The sequence below is a fragment of the Ixodes scapularis genome, unplaced genomic scaffold (assembly GCF_016920785.2).
Source record: "Ixodes scapularis isolate PalLabHiFi unplaced genomic scaffold, ASM1692078v2 PGA_scaffold2__306_contigs__length_199485367, whole genome shotgun sequence".
Lineage (NCBI taxonomy): Eukaryota > Metazoa > Arthropoda > Arachnida > Ixodida > Ixodidae > Ixodes > Ixodes scapularis.
In genome coordinates, this window is record NW_024609857.1 from 7,185,492 (window position 1) to 7,207,750 (window position 22,259).

At 44.9% G+C, this 22,259-nt stretch overlaps 2 protein-coding genes across 2 annotated transcripts; both read left to right on the plus strand.

Annotated features, from left to right (window-relative positions):
• The first annotated feature begins 821 nt into the window (after positions 1-821).
• On the plus strand, positions 822-10,056 carry LOC8050514 (sequestosome-1). Its single transcript, XM_002433451.5, has 7 exons — positions 822-1,408; positions 1,719-1,885; positions 3,457-3,788; positions 6,043-6,328; positions 7,291-7,592; positions 8,378-8,498; positions 9,123-10,056. The coding sequence occupies exons 2-7, from the start codon at positions 1,741-1,743 to the stop codon at positions 9,260-9,262; spliced, it is 1,326 nt and encodes a 441-aa protein (XP_002433496.3). The 5' UTR covers positions 822-1,408; positions 1,719-1,740; the 3' UTR covers positions 9,263-10,056.
• A 623-nt stretch (positions 10,057-10,679) lies between these two features.
• LOC115308180 (caltractin) lies at positions 10,680-16,933 on the plus strand. Its single transcript, XM_029987256.4, has 5 exons — positions 10,680-10,872; positions 11,466-11,618; positions 11,883-11,964; positions 12,640-12,824; positions 15,794-16,933. Exons 1-5 carry the CDS (start codon positions 10,870-10,872, stop codon positions 15,881-15,883), a joined length of 513 nt encoding a protein of 170 aa, XP_029843116.1. The 5' UTR covers positions 10,680-10,869; the 3' UTR covers positions 15,884-16,933.
• Positions 16,934-22,259: the final 5,326 nt, after the last annotated feature.

Sequence of the window (22,259 nt, forward strand, 5' to 3'; positions counted from 1 at the left end):
CGCGATGCGCGTGTAGAGAGCCTGTATTGCAGAGGTCCCAACGGTCCCAACGGTCCCAACCGCTCGATAGAGGTCACGTGGTTTATAAGCCGCGTTTGCAACACGAGCTGTGAGGAGGTTGACAAGTCTTTACCTTTCAGCCTGCTTTTCTCCTCGCCTAGCGACAATGCAACGCATGCGCACTTGAGGAAAAGCTGTCCACCATTAAATTGCAAATGCTCCCCATGGTATGAAAAAGAACTTTCTCTACAATCTAGGCTCTCTATGCGCATGTTGATAGTGATGGCGATCGAAAGTTGAAGGCATACACAGAGATCAGTGGTAGCTGTACGATCTCTATGGTGGTAGCCGTGGTAGCGGTGTAGCCAGAAATTGTTTTCGGGGGAGGGGCTGAGGCGGCTGCAGATCTAGGAACGGCACAATGAAACGGCTTAACTGGGCACACTGATCACTGGGGTGACTGGGCATAACCAGTAGTATGTATGATCTCTATGTAACCGATGTAACCAGTGGCATACAGTAGGAAGTTAGCCTGCAGACTTTGGACTGACCAAAAAATGTCTGATAGTGATATCTTAACACACACACACACACACATTAGGCAGAAATTTGTTGAGGACGAACGGTAAATTCACGCCGACACGAGTTCAATGAGGCAGACATGGTGCCATAGTTTCACGGTTTCACACACTGCAGAGCATGGTCGCATGGTGTACATCCTGCTGCAGAGGCGAAATGGAGCAAAAGTAGCCAAAAAAAAAAAAAAATGGAACTAAAGAGGAATGGGATTTGATCCACCATGAGGAAGGCAACACAGATAAGAGGAGGAACAAATGACTTCGCAGTACTTTCTGCTTCATTCACTCGATATCGTAGATGCCGCGACGTTGCTCAAAGCGGGATGCTGGATCCACTCAGAGGATCCACTGGATCGCTCCAGAGTATCGCTCGATCAAGAGCGCAAAGACTCCGAGGAGGAGAAAACGCCAGCGAGAGAAAGCGCTTACTACCCGTGTCTACCTGAATTTTCGAGAACGTTCGGAGTGAGTCACATCTATTATCTGAGGCAACACTAGGAAATAACTGGTTCTCCGCCTCCTTTCGCCCTTTATCTGGTACATTCTGCGCGATGCGTCATACTACATTTGACGTCACTTTATACTCTCGATGGCAAAGTTTATACCTCTCGTCCAATCAGCGCGAACGAATTTGTCACGTGACGGAAAGCGACCAATGTTTGTAAACAGTATGGTGGACACTTACGTTGCGTGACATTCCGTTTTGAACGGGGCCGTAGCAGTCATCTGAACCGAGTGCAATATTGCGAGTCATTTTTTACGTCGGTATATATACCCGCTACACAGCGTGTAATCGTCAGTCTTCTTCCGACCAAAGCTTACGTTGCCAGGTAAGTAGTTTGTGATACGCTTTAGGCTTGTATGAGAAGACGTGTTATCGTACATACGGACTTTGGAAATATTCAGGATCTCTAGGTTCCTTTATAGTTAGAGAGTATCACTAACCTGTCAGTTTATGTTCAAGATACCAAAAAAACATTTTGTAGAACATCCTTAACCTGTTCGTTTCTACCGTTGGTTGCTACGCAGTAGGATCTCCTGCGTGACCTCGTTTTAGTTGAGAACTACTGCGACGCAGATATCCGTGAACTGTGGTTCTGGTTCGGACAGATGGATGTTTAGCTGTTTCACTGTCTGCAGGTGCAAGATTACGAGATCAACCATGACGACGGTTAAAGTGTACCTCGATGGCTCGGAGATCCGTCGCTTCGTGATGGGCGACGTGAAAGATTTCAAGGCGTTCAAGGCAACGATCGGTCAACTCTTTCCATCGCTGGCTGGCAAAGACTTCACGCTGTCATGGCGAGGTAAGTTTTCGGCACTGTACCTATACGCTTATCTCGCAGTAAAATACGAACGTTCTGTTGGTTTAAGCTTGCACACATTCTACCTTTTAAAAAAAAGTATTTTCTCGTTTTTTTTTTTTGTTATTTCTCAATTTGTCAAATAATTTGAAGTATGGGACCTCTACATCGCATTCCATTCCTCGAACCGCAGCTCCCAAAAGTATGCAGGCACGACAAAGAAGCACGAAAAAATATTTCAGCTCATATTGTCCGCCATAGTGCGGTGACATAACCTCAATAGCGTTACCTCAGAAAGTTGTATTACAAGTTAAAGGGATACTTCAATGAAATTTAAAATATATCCGTCGTGTTCAAAAATAGGTTGAATATGATCCACAATATCCATAAATGACAATCGCACGTTTGTATTTTGAGCCTGGTGGCAATATTTTTTGTTATAAACGGCCCACTCCAGCAAGCGCTCGGAGAAGGCCCAGCTTAGAGCATGTGGCATCCTACGCAATCGTGACGGAGGTCGTCTCGGGACAAGCAAAGCTACGGTGAGGCTGACGTCGAGGGAATGGCCTAGTCATTCCAGCCACCGAAGCAGCTGCTTTTGTAAGAATTTTGAGTGACGGGTTAATCTTTTATAATCTTGTAGGGGGACAATAGCTACTTCTGGAACACACAAAAGGGATTCTCGGGAAGACGGGAGTTCCTCCTTCCCCTCTTTTCTCGTTGTGGCCGGAGGCGAGACACTCACCGTCACTAACTGTCGAGGTTCCTAGACAGGCATTACAAACGAGGCGTTAGCGACATCCACCAGGTGCTCTGTGCTAATCGTTTAATTCTTTTTAAAATTCCTTTTTGTGACTTTTCTAACAAGATATTGGTGTGTTCGATGTGATACTGCTCCTTTGAACACATATAGACCATAAAATAAGCGCCGAAATTTCGTTGTAGTATCCCTTTAAGAAGTAAGACAGGACTTTTCCTTCTCGAAGGAATTTCGTAGTGCTCGTTTCTAAGCGTAAAAGTAAATCAATGAAACATTTGGAGCGGTCTTTGCCTATGGTAAACATCACTTCAGCAAAAAAAAAAAAAAAAAAATGGACATCTAACCGCATTGCTGAGGTAATGGAGAGTTGTTCAAAGCCAAATTTGCTGCCCCATATGTTCTGTATTTTTCATTTTGTAAAACTTGCCAAATTGGAGGCATGTCAGATAGATGTTGACCATTGAGGCTGCAGGTTCACACATTTGCAACTGCTTGCAACTGCCTGCCTTAAAACCTCTTAAAATCTCTTACGTCGAGAGAAGACACCGGCGCCATCTATTGGGAAGGAACGCTTGGCATTCCTGTATATTTCCCGTTTTTTTTGTGCATTATTCTTTCTTTCTCGACTTGAAAAACTTTTGACACAATAGTGTGAGCAACCCTTTCTCATGTATCTCGTAGCCACTTTTGACGATATTGTGAACGACCATCTCTCAAGGGATTACGAGAGCTTGGTCGTAAGCAAACACAAGTGTGATTTGGGCCTTTATACTGCGCTGTAATATCCGCTCGTTTCCGCTTCTTCCCTTTGTAGATGTGGACGGTGACCCGATCGTCATGTCCAGCGACGTGGAACTTTCACAAGCCACCCTGAACATGGAAGATGGCCTGCTCAGGGTCTACGCCACAATCGTCCAGCCGGGCGCTCCTGGGGCTTCCGGGGCTTCCGGTGCTCCCGGGGCTTCCGGTGCTCAAGCGCCCGCCGACAAGATTCACGCCGGCGTACTGTGCGACGTGTGCGACACTGAGATCCACGGCGTGCGTTACAAGTGCCTGCAGTGCGAGGATTATGACATGTGCGACCCGTGTCACCTCAAGAGGACACACGAAGAGCACGACATGCTGAAGCTTGTGAATCCCGGAGTGGTGAGTGTTGCCTCCTTCCTCTGCGGTTGCCGCTCTGTCTGTGGCTCAAAGTCCACAAAAAAGCAACTTGGAAAAAAAAAATGGGGGGCTTAGATTTATTGAACGGAAGATTAACGCAGCTGGGAGTTCACCTGCCTCAAAACGCCACGCCATCTCATGTTACAGCCATAGAGGGGCGCCAGTGTGACTAATCAAGAGCTTTTATAGCGTAGTATACAGTAATTCGCAGCAGTGTGACTGAAGAAAAGAACTTGGTTATGTTGTACAGATGACCATACAGTGGGAAGTTGGCCTGCTCTGAAATGGCATATTCTGTTTCCGTTGTTGAGGGGCATTATGGCCACGATGATTGCTAGTTTGAAGCTTTTAAAGTGCAGCGTGCATTAATCAATACTCTAATGTGTGTATTACTGTAGTCGCTGTACAACATCCATTCATATTAAAACTGGCAGAAGTATACATTAATGTTAGGTTACCACATTTTTGCAAAAACTCGACTTTGCGTCAGTGAGGACAGTCTTGTAGGGGAAACTGGGATTTGGTTGGAAGTTGTAGTTCCAAAGTTAACGTTGTGCCTATTTAAGTTAATACAGGTTCTTTTTGTTCATCTCTGGAACACATTCTCAGAATTGTAGTCACCAGCTGGAACTCATTACAATTAGGGTTGGACATTTTAATGTGGGGCTTAAGAGTAATTTTTTTATTTATGAAAGAATACTTATCTTGTTATGCACTAATATAACACATCTTGCACCTATTCCAAATGTGCAATCAGATATTGAAAATCTTTACTAAAACCCGAGTTATGGGAGATCGGTCTAATTTGATTAGGTCATTTGTTACGGGTCGTTAAAGAAAAATTATTCGTAAATTATAAAAAAATTTAATGCAACTGCATTCACAAAGGTGTGTTTGTGTATTTGTGCATTCACAAAGGTGTATTTAGATCTCCCCTGAGAGGGTTATGTTACTAAAGAACGATTGTAATTATGGTGTAAAAGACATGCTTTTTCATTATTTAAGAACATAATTAATTAAATAAAGATAGTGTCACTGCACAGCTCCCTTCTCGATTAAAATGGCACCCAACATGTTAATATTGTCCTGGAGAAAATTCAGAAAACGCCTGTAAGGCATTGGTACCTGTCGAAGAAGTGTGAAGAGAGAAAATAAGCACTTGAAGTATGTGTATTCCTATTAAATGTTCGTAAACAATTACGGCTTCACTTTTTTTTTTTTTTTCATATTTTAAAATAGGATAGAGCAATAATATTTTGTACAGAGCTGGGTGGGTATGTCTAACTTTTAGAAAAGCCATTTTCTAGGAAATGACTTTTCCCCAGCTTTTTAGCATTTAAAGACCAGCATCCCCTTTTAGGCAAACCCTTCACCCTGCTTATGAAAAGGGAAATTGTTGCAGAAGCGGTAGGAGATGCAAACGTTTAGGTTGAGGGAGTGCTTGGTTTGCTCGTACTATTCCTTCAACTAATTTCTCTTAACTGCGATGCTTCGTTAAAAAACGCCGTTGTTGTCCCGACCTATCGCAGCGCTATGGTCACCGACGGGATCAGAACGGCGGAGTGTCTCTGTCAGATACCCGTTCTTCAGCATGCAGTCGCTGCCCTCTGCGAAACTTTAACTGCGCATGCACACTCGAGGTTCACTTTGGCGCCGAAGCGTTAGCGAAATGACGCTCATGTTGGAGGCAACTGAGAGACCTCCCTGCCCTTTGCCTCCTGCCGGCGATTCTAGACTATCCCATTAACGGTTCCCTGGGTGGCGCCATTCTGTTGGACTGCAGCGCCATCTATGTGCATTCGGGCACTTCGACGGAATCGTCGGGGTAAGAAGGGGGAAAAGGCACATGCCTGATCCTGTTAGCAGAAAACAAACCGGCCGTCCTCCGCGGGCATTTCAACCGACTCGGCGATGTAGAAGAGGGAAAGGGCACGCATCATTATCGTCGTTTGGGCAGTTCCGGTGGGCTGTGCTGCCGGAACTGCCCAAACAACGCTCATTTCCCTTCTCTACCCTATAGTCAGTGACAGGACAAGTGAACGCCGGAGAGGAGGTCGCCTCCTCTCCAGCGTTCTTTCTTCTAAAGTGGAGAGGTGGGAGGAGCTTCCCCCAAACTCTTATCCTGTTGCCAAGTGTAGTAGAATGGTCGATGGATGTGTGATTGCTCAGTCTCCACATAGGTAGCAGTTTACTCTTGCGGAATGCTGACTTTGGATTGCTTTGCTTCGCTTTTCAGCGACCCATCTGGGGTTTCCCCGGCTGGAAACGGCTGTGGCGCCACTGCGCCAAGTCCACGATGGGCGGCGGCCGTGGCCACCACGGCTGGGGCCACCGCAGGGGAGGTCCCCCTGGGCCCCACAGGGGGTGCCCCGCATTCAGAGGCTGCCCGGCGACCCAGGCAGCGGGACCGTCCGCGGAGGGCGGGGCCACCGCACAAGACCCTACGCACGCTGCACGGGTGCAGTACCACGAGCTTCTGAACGGCATCGGGGACACCATCGCCAACCTGCTCGACCCGCTCGGTGAGTTGGCACAGTGCAACCAATAGCTTGTAATGTGCGTATCCTTTAAAGAAGTCACTAAACCACTTTCTGTGATAGTCTGTTTATGGTCATAATTTAATCTATGTGAGGCCATGCATGATTAAAGTGGTTGAACATGATGAAATATAACCTCGGTAAACTCGGATGACGAAGAGGGAACCAATACACGTGAAATACAGATTGGTAAACGTGTCCGTGTTTACTGAGGCTGTATTTCATCATGTTCAACTGCTACCAACTGACCCAATTTACAACCCTGCTTCATGAATGTAATATTTAGTTTTTCAGGGTGCTTGGTGCGCATAGATTGAGGTATGACCATAAATGGACTATCGCAGAAACTGGTTTAGTGCCTCCTTGACCCTGCAACCTCAAGAAAAGCTCTTTCTGCAGGGCGTCCTTCCCACTGAGTAAAAATAAAAGGAAGGGGGCAACATGGCTTGGGATAAAGAAAAGAAGCGGAAGCAAAGCAATACGCATAACAGCTAGTAGAAGGAAAGGATGATTTATTAAAATAGTTGGTAGTCCAGTGGTCGGTTGTCTTTTCTGTTTCTCCTTCCTTCCTTGTTCAGCTGGTTCCACCCGTGATGCCTAGTATTCAACTTGCTCAGCTCGTCCCTGTAGTGAAAAAATGGAGCCGGTTGTCGTATTTCCCAAACATTTAAAGCCTAGATTGTGCAAAAGTGGGAGCACTTGCAATTCATTTTGTTTGAATAAGCGGTGAAAATGTGCAAGGAAGAGAAAAAAGAGAAAACTCGAGAGCAGCCTGGTTTTAAAAAGTAAATGCAACTGAATGCATTCGTTGCGGAGTTACACAAATGTGTGCGTGCTGGGTTGTAGATACGAAAATGTTGGAAGTGTGCGCAGGCATTCCATTTTCCAATTCTCAACAGGCTGTTCACAGTCATTCTAAGTTTCTTGGATCGTTTCTTTTTTGGTAGGCATCAATGTGGCCTACCACGTGGAGAGGGCCTCTGAAACAGCCCCGACCCCAGATGACCACAGCAAGAAGGACTCCGCGACGGAACCGATGGACACCACCCAAGACGGCGCTGGTGGCAGGCCCAAGACCTCCGAGGCAGCTGCACAGAGCACCGAGGCGGCCAAGACTCCCGATGCACCGCGGAGCTCCGAGCCACAGGCTGCGGCAACGGGGGGCGTGTTCTGCCCCTTTGGGTCGATCCCGCAGAACCTGGGGTCCGTTCCCAAGCCCACTCCAGCCCCCGAGTCGGAGCCGATGACGGTGAGGCTCACTTCTGGACGCGGTTTGCGTTTTCTGACAACTGCATGCAAGCTACTCTTAAGACTGGCTCACACATTTGTATTTGGGTGGGATAGAGCGCTTGCCCGTTACGTCGAGAGACCACACCGGCGCCATCTTTCAGGCAGCCCTGGAAGCGGTTCCGACCTGCCCTCAATAAATTTTTATACATCATTCTTTCTCCCCAGGGTCGAAATAATTCTGACACTGTTATAAGTGACCATATCTCGTAGATAGTGCATAGGTTTGATCTTTCGGATACTGCAAAACCTTATGCGCGGATCGGAGCTGTTTCCTGGCTGCTTGAGAGATGGTGGCAAGTGCATTCTTTCATAAGCGGTTACGAGTGAGCACGGCTCACTCGGTCGCACTCAGAAGCGCGTGTGTGGACCAGCTTTAAAATGCAGTGGGGAAAGCTATGGAATGCACATTTGAAGCGTCTGTGGACATGGAATCTTAGCAAGAGCGGTGCTCTTTTACTCGACTGGTTACTACGACCGTCCCTGCTCTCAAGTAAAGTGTCTTACCAGTTTAAGCAGAAGTTTAGCAGATTTGTGCCAGCCGCTGGTGCACAGCTGCGAGCCAGAGCACTTCCTGTTGTCCTCCACTGTTTGTAAAACAACTTGACTGCATCAGTGCTGATGCAGTCAAAAGAGTTAGAGAACCCCTGGTCTAGGGTTTTGTTTCACGCGAGGCATTCGTTAATAGAAAGAGGACAAGTCATTCTTTGCATTATCGTTGCTGATACCGGGTTGGTTATGTTTCAGGAGCCTGACGTGTCCCACGGGTGGACCTTGCTGAATGCGCTCCGCGAGTCCATCATGGTGGACGACTCTAACGCAGCAGCATCTGCACCGGCGGCTTCACCGGCGCAACAGCAGTGCAATGGTGGGTGCTTCCTTACGCAAAACACAAGGCTACTTTTGGCTTCTAACCAGGAGTGCATCTTGGTCGCGAGACCACAACTTAACACACCCCTATGTATCTGCTCGAGACTTCCACAATGCTACGTTTGAGAAAACCACCTGCAAACGAATCTGTAAATGTAAATGATATTGCGAAGCAAAACGTTTACCTTGACATAGCTAAGCAGCAGATTGGTAAAAATTTGCAGTTTTATTTCGTGTATCGATCAAACCATTGTATGCAGAAACGCGTTTTATGAGGAGTGCAGCAAACACTAACTCCAGTCGGAGCCATCCAGACACGCGACACCGTGTCAGCGCTGCCATGTCCTCCTTTTGTACCACTCTTTTATTTTTCTTGTTTTGAGGCTTTTAGCGGGGAAGACCTTGAAATGTCGGAGCCCTCCCTCCTGCTCCTTCCATTTTCTTTTTTTTTTTTTTTTTTTTTTTTTTTGTCGGCTAGTTTAGACTGCGGCACAGGTGTTCGACAGCGTATCGGGCATTGCTCACTTTTTCAAGGTCAAATCGGATTTAGCTTCAGTAAGGATGCAATTCTGTGTTAACACCATGCTACAAGGTTCCCTTTTTTTCTCTCCATTTCTGCTAGGCTCCAAGATTGACACTGCCCTCTCCCAGATGCTCGTCATGGGATTCGACAACGAAGGGGGCTGGCTGAGGCAGCTGCTCGAAGTGAAGCGGGGCGACATCAGCGCTGTGCTCGAGTCCCTGCACCCGTCCCCCAAGTAGATGGGATTGGATCCAATGAAGTGTAGCACTTCCCTGTTGCGTGGCGTTGGCCATTATGCAGAGCACTCTATTCCGAGTATTATTGGTTTCCGAGTATTCCTCCGTTTGCTTTAACTTGCGATAGTATTGTACCCACGTGTTTTATGTTTAACCTACATGTTGCGACGGCCTGGAGGGTTGTGCTCTCCCCTCCCGTGTTTTAGCAAGTAGACTGTTGGTGACGTGCTGTCTTATTTTCGAATAATTAGTCCTCGAAACTCGTGACTTGTGACTGTTTTCACATTTGGTTTGTTTGAGATCTGTGATGGTCAGGATTGTTTCCAAGTAGTTCCACTTTTTATTTTGACAAAGGGGGATGGTATTGTTTTTTTTTCTTCTGTTTTATGTATAAAGTTTATGTAGCTTGACTGAGCCTTTTGTGTTGTTTGTATTTGAGGTGTTTGTCAGGACCGTTAGTTCCTCGTTTGTTTTATAATAGAAGTTCTCTCCCTGTGAGAGCTGATGAGTTTAGCACTGCGATTTGACAGGTCCTACCTTAGGAAAAACTTTAGACGTTTAAACACTTAATTACTCTCTTGATTAGACCTGCCTGATTTTGTGCTGCCGGTTGCAGTTTTGTGTTGTACTTTTGTCTGATAGATGAAAGGGTGTTATGTTTTTAGATTAATTTTTGCACCTATAGCAGGTATAGCTGTATTTACTTTCTATTATCGTTTGATTCATGTTCGTTGCAATGGATGCCTGTATTCACCTTATTTCTTGTTTGAGAACAATAAAGTTTTGATCACTACTTCTGTTCTGTCTTGTATGAGTCACTATGAGAATTTACTTGCTCAGTAGTGTGTTGGCTGTTTTTATGCAGTATGTTCAGGTTAAAATTTAGTACAAATAGAAGACTGAAATAGCTGCTGCAGAAGGTCGGTTGGTGCGGTGGTTGCTCCTCCATGAAACAGATACAAATTGTTGCCACTGTAGAAAGGCAGTGATGTCAGCGTGTGTCTGTTGCATTCCGTATCAAAATCGACAAGGGTGAGGAATGTGAGGAATAGCTTGTTTGCAGCAGGAGCTTGCGTACAGAGCGTGGACAAGCGATCGCCTGTTGTTTGTTTTACTCTTAGAATTCAAGGACCACCACCAAGACTACTAAAGTGGTGGAATGGGGCATTTGGGTTCTGACGCACTAACCTAAGCGTTAAAGTTGCGGTCGAATTCGCGTTAACGATGCTGCACAATGTAGTTTCGGTTTCGAACTTAGCGCACAAAATTAAGTAAACGTCTAGTAACTCTAAACTGCACTTCAAATTAATTGAAGCATTAACAATAGAACTTATGATATGAATCCATATTACACCGTGGCTCGAAATTTTGGAAATTGGAGTTATTTTTTACGTAGTTGTGGCTCTGGCCGGTGCGGTTCGAAGCCACAAGATCCGGTCGCATAGCAACCGGAAGGAACGCCATCAGTGCACTGCACCACTGCATAATTCTTGCTCTTTCGGTTTTCGCTGCTTTTGCTTCGCATCTAGGCACTACAAGTTGTTTCTGTTTGTCCTGGAAAATTCCATTGACCCACCTGTTTGCTTCACAAGTGGAAAGCTAGGCAAGCAATGGTAAGGCATTTGCACTAACTGGAACACAACACGCATCGTGCAGCGGCCCGCCCGAATATTTTAAAATTTAGATACGGAGAACGATTATCTTCGTTGGGCCATTCTCAATATAGCGACCAGCTTTCAAGTTTATTAGCTCGGCTGTCTCACTCCCTTACAACAGCATCCTGCGTGATGCATATCTAAAACGAGAAAGCGTTGATTACTAGTTCGGGCATACTAGCCAGGAGAAAGTAAAAAAACATGTTTCTTTGCTTTATCATTTTACATTCACTCCGTTTCAATTCTCCTGAAGAAATTGCCAACAATAGTCACTGACAGGATAAGAACGCCGTAGTGTTATCGAAGGCCGGAAGCTCAAGGCGGGACCACTGAAAGACCTACCTGCATGCCGTCCTCACCCCGTCAGTGGAGGAGGCATTGGTCGGAGACTAAACACCTTTCCATTGTGTACAAATCCACATCCCACAGCCCGCGCATCGCTTCGGAAAGTGAGCAAGCACGCGCCATACGCACAAACACTGGAAATAGCACAGGCCAGGGGCCCATTTTTGTTCCGATTCGTCCACTTTGTCCCTATTCTTCGTCCGCAGTCGTCCTCGAGGAAAAGTGCGTCAGGTGCAGGCTACAAGCGGAAACTGAGCGGAAAGCCAGAACCGAGCGAGGAGCAGAAGAACGACATGAAGGAAGCGTTCAGTCTCTTCGATCCCAGTGGCACGGGCTTCATGGAGTCTAAAGATATGAAGGTATAGTTTCATTTCATTGGCGTAGTTGTAATTCCAAACGGGGATCCCCTTACCCTCTCCCAGGAAATCGGAAACTTTCTACCTATGCATTGCACTCCGTTTACTGGCTTACTGGGTGCTTGGGAACACCCTGCACATCCCCTTTGCTGTGTGCTAGCACACCATATATATATACATATATATACATATATGGTGCGCTAGCACACCATATATGTACATATATATATATATATTTTTTTTTTTTTTTACATCCTTTTTTCACAGTTTGCAATGAGAGCACTGGGTTTTGAACCAAAAAAGGAGGAAGTGAAAAAACTCATAGCAGAGATTGACAAGCAGGGAACTGGTAAGGAACTTTTTTACAAATATGTATCGTCATGGAAGCATGTTAGCCAGAATGTCAATAATCTTTCAGTTGATAGTGCACGCTCTTGTTAGTGCTCGTTCTTCATATTTCTCGCTCGTTCTTCATATTTTTCACACTGTTTTCTGTAATACATTCATACCAACTAGCCCAACTTTACATAATATTAAGTGTAAAATGCTTGCAAGTGTAAGACAATGATCCATTTCCTACCGACATTACTTTCCTCATCTGCAGCTGCATTGTCGTTTGAAGCACACAAATGCAATAGCTGATGCAAGCAGTGGATAGCTAGAAACAACCACCTGTGGATTGAACTTGTCAGATGCACATTATGTGATATTGCACAGGTAGCAGGGCTCATAGTGGCAACTGCTACACTACTAAACAAAATGTTTTCTTATAAGCTTTATTCTTGGACAACAATAGAGTGCATTACTGTTGCGAGCACAGATGGATAGAGTGAAAAGTGACTCCTAAGAAATGTCCTGAAAAAGGAATGTAAGTTGCATCCAGCAAACCACAGCACATCTGGCAATTATTGTGATAGTCTTGTTCTAGATGCAATAGATTTTGTAGATAATTTTTTTTTTGTATTGGGGATGCAAATGGTGTTAAGTGGGAATCTATTGTTTCTTTTTTTTTTTTTGTACGTAGGAAAAATTCCCCTGGAGGAGTTCATGAGCGTCATGTCCACGAGGCTGGCTGAGAAAGACATAAATGAGGAGATTATGAAGGCGTTTCAGCTGTTTGATGAGGATGGCACTGGGAAGATTTCTTTCAAGAACCTCAAGAATGTGGCCAAGGAACTGTCGGAGAACCTCACAGATGAGGAGCTTCAGGTAAACCTGTCATGGTGCCGCATGCGTGACCGACGTGGCAGCGGACGGCCATCACTCCAGCCGTCCACCGTTTAAACAACGTCAGCCGAGTTTTAATGCAGAATTGCGTTCTAATGAAAGCTAACTCGGATTTTGTGTTTTTAATGGTGTGCACGTGGTATCACAATGTCAACAACGTTATTGGTCCTAGTAACTTTGCGCATCAAATCAAGGTACAACAGGACGTCACGTCACACACGTGACATGGCAATGTCGGGTCAGGCGTCGGGCAACTCCACGACTCAACGCTATGATGTACGTGAACATGTTGCATCACGTCACAGTGTTGCCAAATTTCCCTTTTACCATTCGTGCTGTTCTGGAGCATTCCAGCGGAATCTCGGAACTTATTGCATGTTTATGTCTACCGTAATGTCTTGAGAGATAGCCCACCTAAGCAAGAGCGAATTGGGTGAAAATGAGGAGTGTGCAGTCGGAGAAAAAGTTTAGAAATGCTATTTTTGTATTTCGTGACCTGCCAAACTTGTTTGCACGTTGAGTGGCAATGGAGCATAGGCAACTGTCCTTCCCAGTCAGCAATGTTTGCTTATCTCGAGCCATAGCTAACTGACCTCTTTTTGGCCGAGGTCACCATTGGCCAGGGCACTGCAATTACTAGAATTAAACTAAATTTCGGTGTTTTTGAAAAAAATAAAAGGAAATCATGTCAAAATTAGCAGTGGGTTACCTTTCGAGGGTGGGGCATCTTGTGGGATGTTACAGTAGGGCATACTCGACAGCATAGACTGTATAAAAGATGCCAAGACTGGCAGTATCGAGTTGGCCGTCGTCCTGTCGCCGACGCAGGGTGTGCAGTACTTTTTTCACTCCAGTTTCAGGCACAAGTTCGCCTTATTAAATTCTCATCTTTAGCTTTCACATCCAATTACTGTTTGTTATTTGTAACGATATACTTTTTTTTTTTTTTACGAACGGAAAAAAAAAGAGACAATAATATACTTGCTCCACATACTTCATTTAAAGCAGCCATTGTGCAAGTTTAGGGGAAGTCCTCAGGTAGAGTGCCCTATCACCTTCATATGGATTGCAACTCGACAAGTGCAACATGTAGATTTATTTGACACTTGGTACGAGTAGCACATTTCTATGCAATGTTCTGCCAAAGTTTAAGCAACATGACTCATTTTGTGCATTTACCTGGTAATACATCTTCAGTGAAGCATTTGTAAAAGTTTTAATTCATAGTGTCTATACTCGGCATCAAATATTTAACGCTATGTTGTCAAGTCTAGCATAACTTCTGCAATCAAAGATGGTTGTCTGAGCATGTGCAAATGAGAAGCAAGATGAAGCCACGTTCTCTCAGCAGCAGGGGTTTCCCCAAGAATTGAAATTAGGGGGGGGGGGGGGGGCATCTAAATTTTGAGGGTAAGGGGGCGGGGAAATTAAGAATAGAGGAGTTATTATGTGTTTATATTATGTGTTTTTTTCCTAAATAAACTTTAGTTGCGAGTGCGCCTCGCCCTGTTTACTCTCGTCTTTGTCCTGTCGTTTTTTGGCGCTGTATTTACTGAATAGAGGAGTTGTTGCGAATTAAGGGGGTGCCTTCAGAAGAAACAAGGGGGGTGTGTAGGGAAATCACTGCGCAGCAGTCGAAGCTAGCCTTGACAGTGTAGCACAATGTAGTGGATACCGAGTATACACAGTGTTTTTTTTAAATCTTTACAGAGTTGTTTAAAAAAAAGCCTTGAAAGCTACACTCACGCAGTGTATGCAGGTGAGTTATACGGACATTGCATAAGGGGTTAATCTTAACAATCAGTCAGCTAATTAAGTATAATTTGTTAATTAACTTTTTATTTAGTGAAAATATACATGTGGCTCCAATCACCGAAAACCACTAAATCAACTCTTTTTAGGAAGATATAAAGGCCCGTTCACACTCTTGCAACCTCTTAAAACTTGGTGGCTTGAAACCTCTTACAACGAGAAGACACACTGGTGCCACCTATTGGGTAGCAGTGTAAACTTGGCGGTCCGGCATATTTTCTATTTCTCTCGCGCATTATCCTTTCTTTCTTGGCTCGATAAACTTTTGTCAACGTTATAAACGAGCCTTTCTTGTAAGTATTATGCACATTTGACTTCGGAAATACCGCAAAACCTTCGCTCTTATGAAATGCAGTTCCAGGGTCAACACATAGATGGCGCCAGCGTGCCAGTGTGTTTTGTCGTTCTAAGAAATTTAAGAGGTTTCAACAAGTCTCGTCTTTCTCGGTCGTACTCGGTTGCAAGAGTGTGAATGGGTCTTAAGACAGGGGCAGCATTTTACGGCGTTCTGAAAAATCTTTGAATTTGGACTGGTTTCCAGGTTTCGATTTCTCATCGGAGTGCATCTTTGCACCCGCGGTCCTGCTCCCCGGTGGTCGCGGTGCGAAGCCACCCCTTTGCCTCCCTGGTAGGATGGAAGGAAGTAGGGCACACGTGTGTTGCGCGTCTCAGCCACTGGGGAGCAGGATCACAGGTGCAGAGACGCACTCCGGTAAGAAACCGAAACCAAGAAACGCGTCCAATTGGAGCGTTTTCACGAAATACTGTAAAATGCTGCCCCTGCGTTATATCCTTCTAAAAAAAAGTTTAGTGGTTTTGGCTGACGCTCAGCAAGTTCCTTATTGGAAACATGTCTATTTTCAATAATTAAAAAGTTAGTTAACAAATTTACTTAATTAGCCAACCGATTGTTACGTTTAGTCCCCTATACTATGTCCTCTTGGCCGTATGACTCACCTGCACAAACGTCATAAGTGTAGCTTTCACGGTTTTTTTGAACAAATCTGTAAAGCTTTAAATAAAACACCCTGTATAGTTTTTAACTTTTCCTCCCAGCTTTCAGTGGTGACCTGAATTACTTTTTTTTTTTGTATAGTTGGGGTGTATCTTCCACGCTCACAGCACACAACATTTCGCAGGAAATGATCAATGAAGCTGACAGGGACGGAGATGGCGAAGTGAACCAAGAGGAGTTCCTTAGGATAATGAAGAAGACCTGCCTCTACTGAAGGGATTTGCAAGTCATGTGCGGTCATCATGTTCGACAGCCAGCAATCCAAACTGTGATGAGTTTTTGGCTGTGTGCCACACCATTTCCCACTTTGCCCAAAGTGAAATGAGGCTACTTCCACAAGACTGCTTCCAAGCATTACAGTTCCCTGCAGGAAATCTGACCCATTTCAGCCACCCTAAGTGTTGCATGATAATGCTGCAGACATGGTGTGCATAGTATTGCTTTACTCTGGAGCCCTGGAAAGGGATCATGTGCATTAAAGATGCAGCCTCTGCACTGAAAGGAACTTGCGAGGTCGGGTAGTGTTCGAGAAAGCAAAACACTGCCAGGAATGGAAATATAATCGGCAGAGGAGTTGAATGGACAGCCTTTGTAACCTGCACCGATTTATAAAAATTGGGGTTTGCGTTATTTTTACAGTCCCCCTTTGGAGCGTGAAACTTTTGGGCATTTTTCAGTGAAGGCAGATTTGCAGTGGATGTTGTTTACACTAGTAATCGGTCTGCTCTGATAATAGACCGGGGGTAGATCGATAATGTTGAAAATTATGCCAAACGATTCAAAAGCTCTTTTGCAGCTCACAGTAAGAGCATTAACATGTCTGAGTTCTGCCATGGGCCGTTTCTTTTCATCTACGACGGGTTTCGTGGGAAAGTGCTAGCGTGGCAGACGCCTTTTCCTGTTTAGAAACAGTGACAGCTGTCTGCATGTACCAACTAGATACAGACTACTGTAGTCAGTGACAGGTTAAGAGTTCAGGGGAACCTCCTCCCACCTCTTTCCGCTCTAGTGCTCTACTAGAGTGGAAAGAGATGGGAGGGGCTTCCCCGGAATTGATAGCTTCTAGCTGACCATAGCTGCAAACTTCTTTTCTTTAAGGCGTGAAGTGAAGCTTGACAAGGCCTTAGCCCCCTCTTGGCGTACAATCAATTACATAAAAACGGAGTACACACGAGCAAAAACTTTCAATAGGGGCTACAAATTCTCTACGGGAAAGCACAAAAAATGGCATACTTGTGCACAAGTATCTTGTTCATCTTCTAGTATCAGGCAGAGGTCGGCATTTTAGGTCGCCCTCACTCACCCTCACCCTCACAGCCACACTCACCTAAGCCCCTCACTCACCCTCACCCTCATAGCTACACTCACCTTCAGCCCCTCACTCACCCTCACCCTCACACTCACCTTCAGCCTTTCACTCACCCTCTCTGAACCTCACGGCCCTCACGCACTCACCGCCCTCACCGCCCTCACGGCCCTCACGGCCCTGACGCACCCATAGCCCTCACGCCACTCACCGCCCTCACGCCATTCAGGCCAGCTTCAGATGGGGCAATTTCGCCCAGAAACTTGACGTCGCAACACCAGCAATACGGGCCGCCCGCGTTCACACGCAGCAAGCAATTGCTGCAATTTGCCATCGTCATCATAAAATTTTATTTTTTTTGCACTATTTAGACACAATTATGCGTTATAAACGTGTTTTTATGCATTTAAATCTCGTTAAGCATACTAACGCACCTTTCTGAAACAGTTTATTTCCAAAAAACGATCGATTTCAAACCAGAACCAAGTCTTTTGGTGTCATCATCACCGGCAAGAGGTATCACGTGAAAGTTTTGCGTCCCTGATTCGATGCAGCTGCTTCAAACGTATTCGAATTGCTCCGAGTTGCTTGCTTATTTCGAGCCGGACCCGATCTCAGCAATTCGTGTCGATCTAGGGAAAGCTAGAGAACAACCTGTCATTAACACCAAAATTGCTGAGAAAGATGCTCGATCTGAAGGGGGCCTCACGCACTCACCGCCCTCACGGCCCTCACACACCTCATGCACTCACCGCCCTCACGCACTCATGGCCCTCACACCCCTCACGCACTCACCGCCCTCACACCACTCACGCGCTCATGGCCCTCACGCCACTCACCACCCCTCACGCACTCATGGCCATCATACCCCTTACCGCCCTCATGGCCCTCACGTGCCTCACGGCCCTCACGTGCCTCACGGCCCTCACGGCCCTCACGGCCCTCACAGCCCCTCACGGCCCTCACTCACCCTCACACTCATGAATTTTTCTGGTTCAGAAACTCACTCACCCTCACCTCACCTGTGAGGATGAGGGTGAGTGAGGGCCCTCATGAGTGAGGTTTGCCGAGGTATGGTATCAGGTAGGATTTATTTACACACATACATACATACAAAACTTGAAAGTATAAAACAGCGAGGACGAGGACGGAAACAGGACATCTTTCATTTAGCAACAACATAGAATGGCACAACAAAAAAACCGCCCCCAAAGGTTTTAACGTTCTCAAAGAGGGAAAGGAGATAATTGTTATAAAGGAAAGGGAATTTACTGTAAATAAAAGTTTAAAAAGCGCTGGCGCCACGACAAGGTATCATCAATCTAGTTATCTATTATTATTATTTATTTCTATGGATTAATTGCAGTGGTTTGAAATAATATATCTGATTGGCCTTTAGCATGTTATGTTCAAGAAACAGTGGATCAGTGCGCAAGTTTTATAATCACCGGTGTAGTTTTCGAACGTCCTTAAAACATCTTTTCTGTTGGTACAGTTAATCATTTATTATAATTTAAAGTGGTTGTAGTACCCCATCCCGAAATTGCATAACTTAATTTATAGTAAAATAAAGAGTAATAGATATTCTTTTCTAGCCAGCACAGAGCAAAATTTTTTATTTTAAACATAATGCCAATTGATTTACAGAAATCGGCTTTTAGCTTGGCAATATGACTAATTTATGAAAGATCCTTCGTGAACGAAACATTGAGAAATTTTTGCTCACTCACTTGTTCTAATTTCGGGTTTTCAAATTTTAAGTTGGATTCAGTCTAATTTATTTCCTGGTTTAAAGCATGTTTAAAGCTTGCTTTCTTTTTCTTCTAAATAGTATGTTTATTTTCAATCAACAATCACTGTCCACTGTAATGGCCACCGCTCCTGTGAGAGCTAAGTAAAATAATTCGAAGCAAAGTAGAAAGACAGAAGGAAGGCAGAGAAGGTGTCTAAATTGCATTAGCTGAATCAGTGGGGATGGAGTTTATTAATTTTATTTATTTAATTTTCCTCGGGAATAATAAATAGTATGTTTATTTTCAATCAACAATCACTGTCCACTGTAATGGCCACCGCTCCTGTGAGAGCTAAGTAAAATAATTCGAAGCAAAGTAGAAAGACAGAAGGAAGGCAGAGAAGGTGTCTAAATTGCATTAGCTGAATCAGTGGGGATGGAGTTTATTAATTTTATTTATTTAATTTTCCTCGGGAATAATAAATAGTATCTTTATTTTCAATCAACAATCACTGTCCACTGTAATGGCCACTGCTCCTGTGAGGGCTAATTAAAATAATTCGAAGCAAAGTAGAAAGACAGAAGGAAGGCAGAGAAGGTGTCTAAATTGCATTAGCTGAATCAGTGGGGATGGAGTTTATTAATTTTATTTATTTAATTTTTGCTCAGGGACTTCAGGGAACATACATAGGTGGGCATACAGTGTACAAAATGCTTGGAAATCAGAGCCGGATCTGTAGCTACAGATGAAGGTGGGATATAGCCTATGAGAGGGGGCATTCCAAATCGCAAAAGGGGCCAAAGGACTGTAGAGAAAGGAGGACAGATCTTTTTGTACATTGGTTATTGTTTGAAACAAAAACCTGTCCCCACTAAAGGAGTGGAAAAGAACGATCTTGGAAGCAGAAAAAATGCATGTCGGAAATGGCAACAACTTTACCGGTGCAATTGTTTCCGCGACTGTTGTGTAAAAAAGTGCCGATTTCAATAAACCAAATCTGTGGACTGGGGATGACTGGATGTTCCTTAAAGTTGTTCATCGGGTTTGTTAGAGTGCCCGGTTCTGGATTCGGATACCTCGGTGAATCCGAGGTAAAGCATTGGCCTAAGGATCCCCATGTGGCGGGTTCGAATCCCTGCCGAGGAATCCGACAGAGGGTTTTTGCAGAGAAGGCACTGCGTAACCAAGATTTGTGCTGCACAACAAAAAATCCCGGGTAGTGTTGAGTGAATAGGTAACTTTCTTGCTTCTAAACTTAGAGAAAGTGTGCAACACCAAAAACCACAATAGGTAGGGCTATCCATGGGGATTAGTGCTTTTTGGCTTTTACCAAATATTGCTGACAGACACTACCTAGATTAGAATTCAATTTCTACCAAAAGACAATGATGGGGAGGCTAGCACCTGCACAAATGACTGAGCGCATTGTTGGTCATTAGTTGTTGCAGCAATATTGCGGTGTACTCACTCAAGCAGCCACATGCTCTCCATCAGTACACTGCATGCAAAATTTTATACTGTATAGAGCTTCCTGGTTTTAAAGCGGACCATTTTTCAAAAGTAGCTGCACAGGCTTCGCTTCTTGCTGCTGTACTTGCTGTGGAGCACGAACCTTTTCACTAATGATAAGTACCGAGATATAAATAAATTGTCCTAGACAAAGATCTGTTAGACATAGAAACGGCATATTTGGTCAATATTATGACTTCTAAAAGTGCCACGAAAATTTCAGAAAAATGCTGCGTGGCATCTATTTCGCATTCACATGGCATCGATTCTTGTCGGTATGAAGCATGTGAAGGCAGAGATGCAGCGCCTTGGTGTGCCGTGGCATGTCCCTTAATCACGCTGCCCCGAGGCTGCAAGACTTGCGTTTGACGAGTTAAAGGGCAACTCCGCTTTATTTTTGATATTTAGAAAACTAAGTAGCCCTCTTCAGTAACGTATAGGAAGACCCCATGTCAAATATTACAATCTAATTCTGTTTATATATTTAATAAACTGGCCAGTAAACCTTAAAGTGAGCCAAGTCGCCGAAATCTGCTAACTCTAGCGTGCGACATGAGGCGCAATCGTCAGCACAGTCAATGCGACGGAGTTGGAGCGGCAAATGTTGAGCCACTACGTCAGAGGCATGACTAAGTCATTCTCACACTTTGTTTGTTTTTACTTCTCACAGCGAAATTGAACGATGACGTCACGAGTTTCTCCTCCCGGTGTTGGCTGACCAGGCGTTCACGTGATCACCGTAATGCGGATGCGCTAGTTTGCGGTGCCCTGCGCGCTTATCGGTCTGTTTCTCCGCTCCCCTTCTCCTCTTTCGTCTTCTCCCCTTCCCCCTTGCCCCCAGGCCATCACCGTCCACGCCATGCGAAGCGACCTGCCCGCGTCGCGTGTCGTGTCCCTCGCTCCCTCCCAAACGTCGCAAGACCACGTGGTTCGACGTGACGTGGCCACGACTCTGATGACCCGAGACCAATGTTGTTTGATGCAAACGAAGTTTCGGTTTCAGCTGATGTTTAAATTAGGATTACACAAATAATATTCCACATTTCGCGAATCCGAAGACGTAGAGTTGTCTAGTATTGATATTATTCGACATCTTGTAAACCCCGAGATGGGGAACGATAAAAAAACGGACGAACACAACAAAATCTCATCTCAGGGTTTACAAGATGTCGATTAATTAACAGCTTGCCTGCACTCTCTCACTGCTTACAATGATATTATCGATATTATTTATTGCACTTGACAGGTAGAAACGTACAGGCGTGCTGGTGTTGGGGGAAGGCTGATGCCCATGCTTTGTGAATTTGAATCAGATGTAAGCCTAAATTTTTTGGAATTGAGCAGAGTTGCCCTTTTAAGTTTTACAACAAAGCTGTTATGCGCTAGGATCTGGGAAAAGATGCATCCGCGGATGTTGACAGAAAACTCCCCAATGGTCATGGCAAGTATGAATAAATAAAAAAAGAAGGGGCCAACCAGCACGAGTCAGCCTTCCTTGGCATTATTAGATAGTGAGGTCCTGATCCCTTGTTATATTATCTCTAGGCACCCTCCTTGAGGTCGTCCTAGAGGTAGTCCTTGAGGTCGTCCTAGAGGTTGTCCTTGAGGCTGTCCTAGAAGTTGTCTTTGAGGTCATCCTCGAGGTCATCTCAGAGGTCGTCCTTGAGGCTGTCTTCGATGTTGTCCTTGTTGCTTCCTAGAAGTCATCCTTGAGGTCGTCCTAGAAGTTGTCCTTGAGGTCGTTCTCTAGGCATCATCCTAGACGTCGTAAAAATAACAGCCTCGCTGGACCTCCATCTTCACATGAAGCGGGAGGGCTCTACAATTTTTTGTGGTGCAGCACTTTCATATAAATTTCTGTCAACAGGTTCTTGAAAACAGCTAGTACAAACGTTTACACAAAGTTTCAGAAAACTTCTTCAGCGAACGACGATGAACGAGCAGAAAATGTGTCTTTTAGCATGCAGCCGCCCCTTTGTTATGCTTCACCCGACTGACTCTAAGCAGCCTAAGATGGCCAATTCAGAACTTCCGGTGGTCGC

Coding starts and splice junctions, on each gene's coding strand:
- LOC8050514 (XM_002433451.5), top strand. CDS start 1,741: ATGACGACGGTTAAAGTGTACCTCGATGGCTCGGAGATCCGTCGCTTC. Junction 7,593..8,377: donor CCGAGTCGGAGCCGATGACG/GTGAGGCTCACT, acceptor GTTATGTTTCAG/GAGCCTGACGTGTCCCACGG. Junction 8,499..9,122: donor GGCGCAACAGCAGTGCAATG/GTGGGTGCTTCC, acceptor CATTTCTGCTAG/GCTCCAAGATTGACACTGCC.
- LOC115308180 (XM_029987256.4), top strand. Junction 11,965..12,639: donor GATTGACAAGCAGGGAACTG/GTAAGGAACTTT, acceptor TTTTGTACGTAG/GAAAAATTCCCCTGGAGGAG. Junction 12,825..15,793: donor TCACAGATGAGGAGCTTCAG/GTAAACCTGTCA, acceptor AACATTTCGCAG/GAAATGATCAATGAAGCTGA.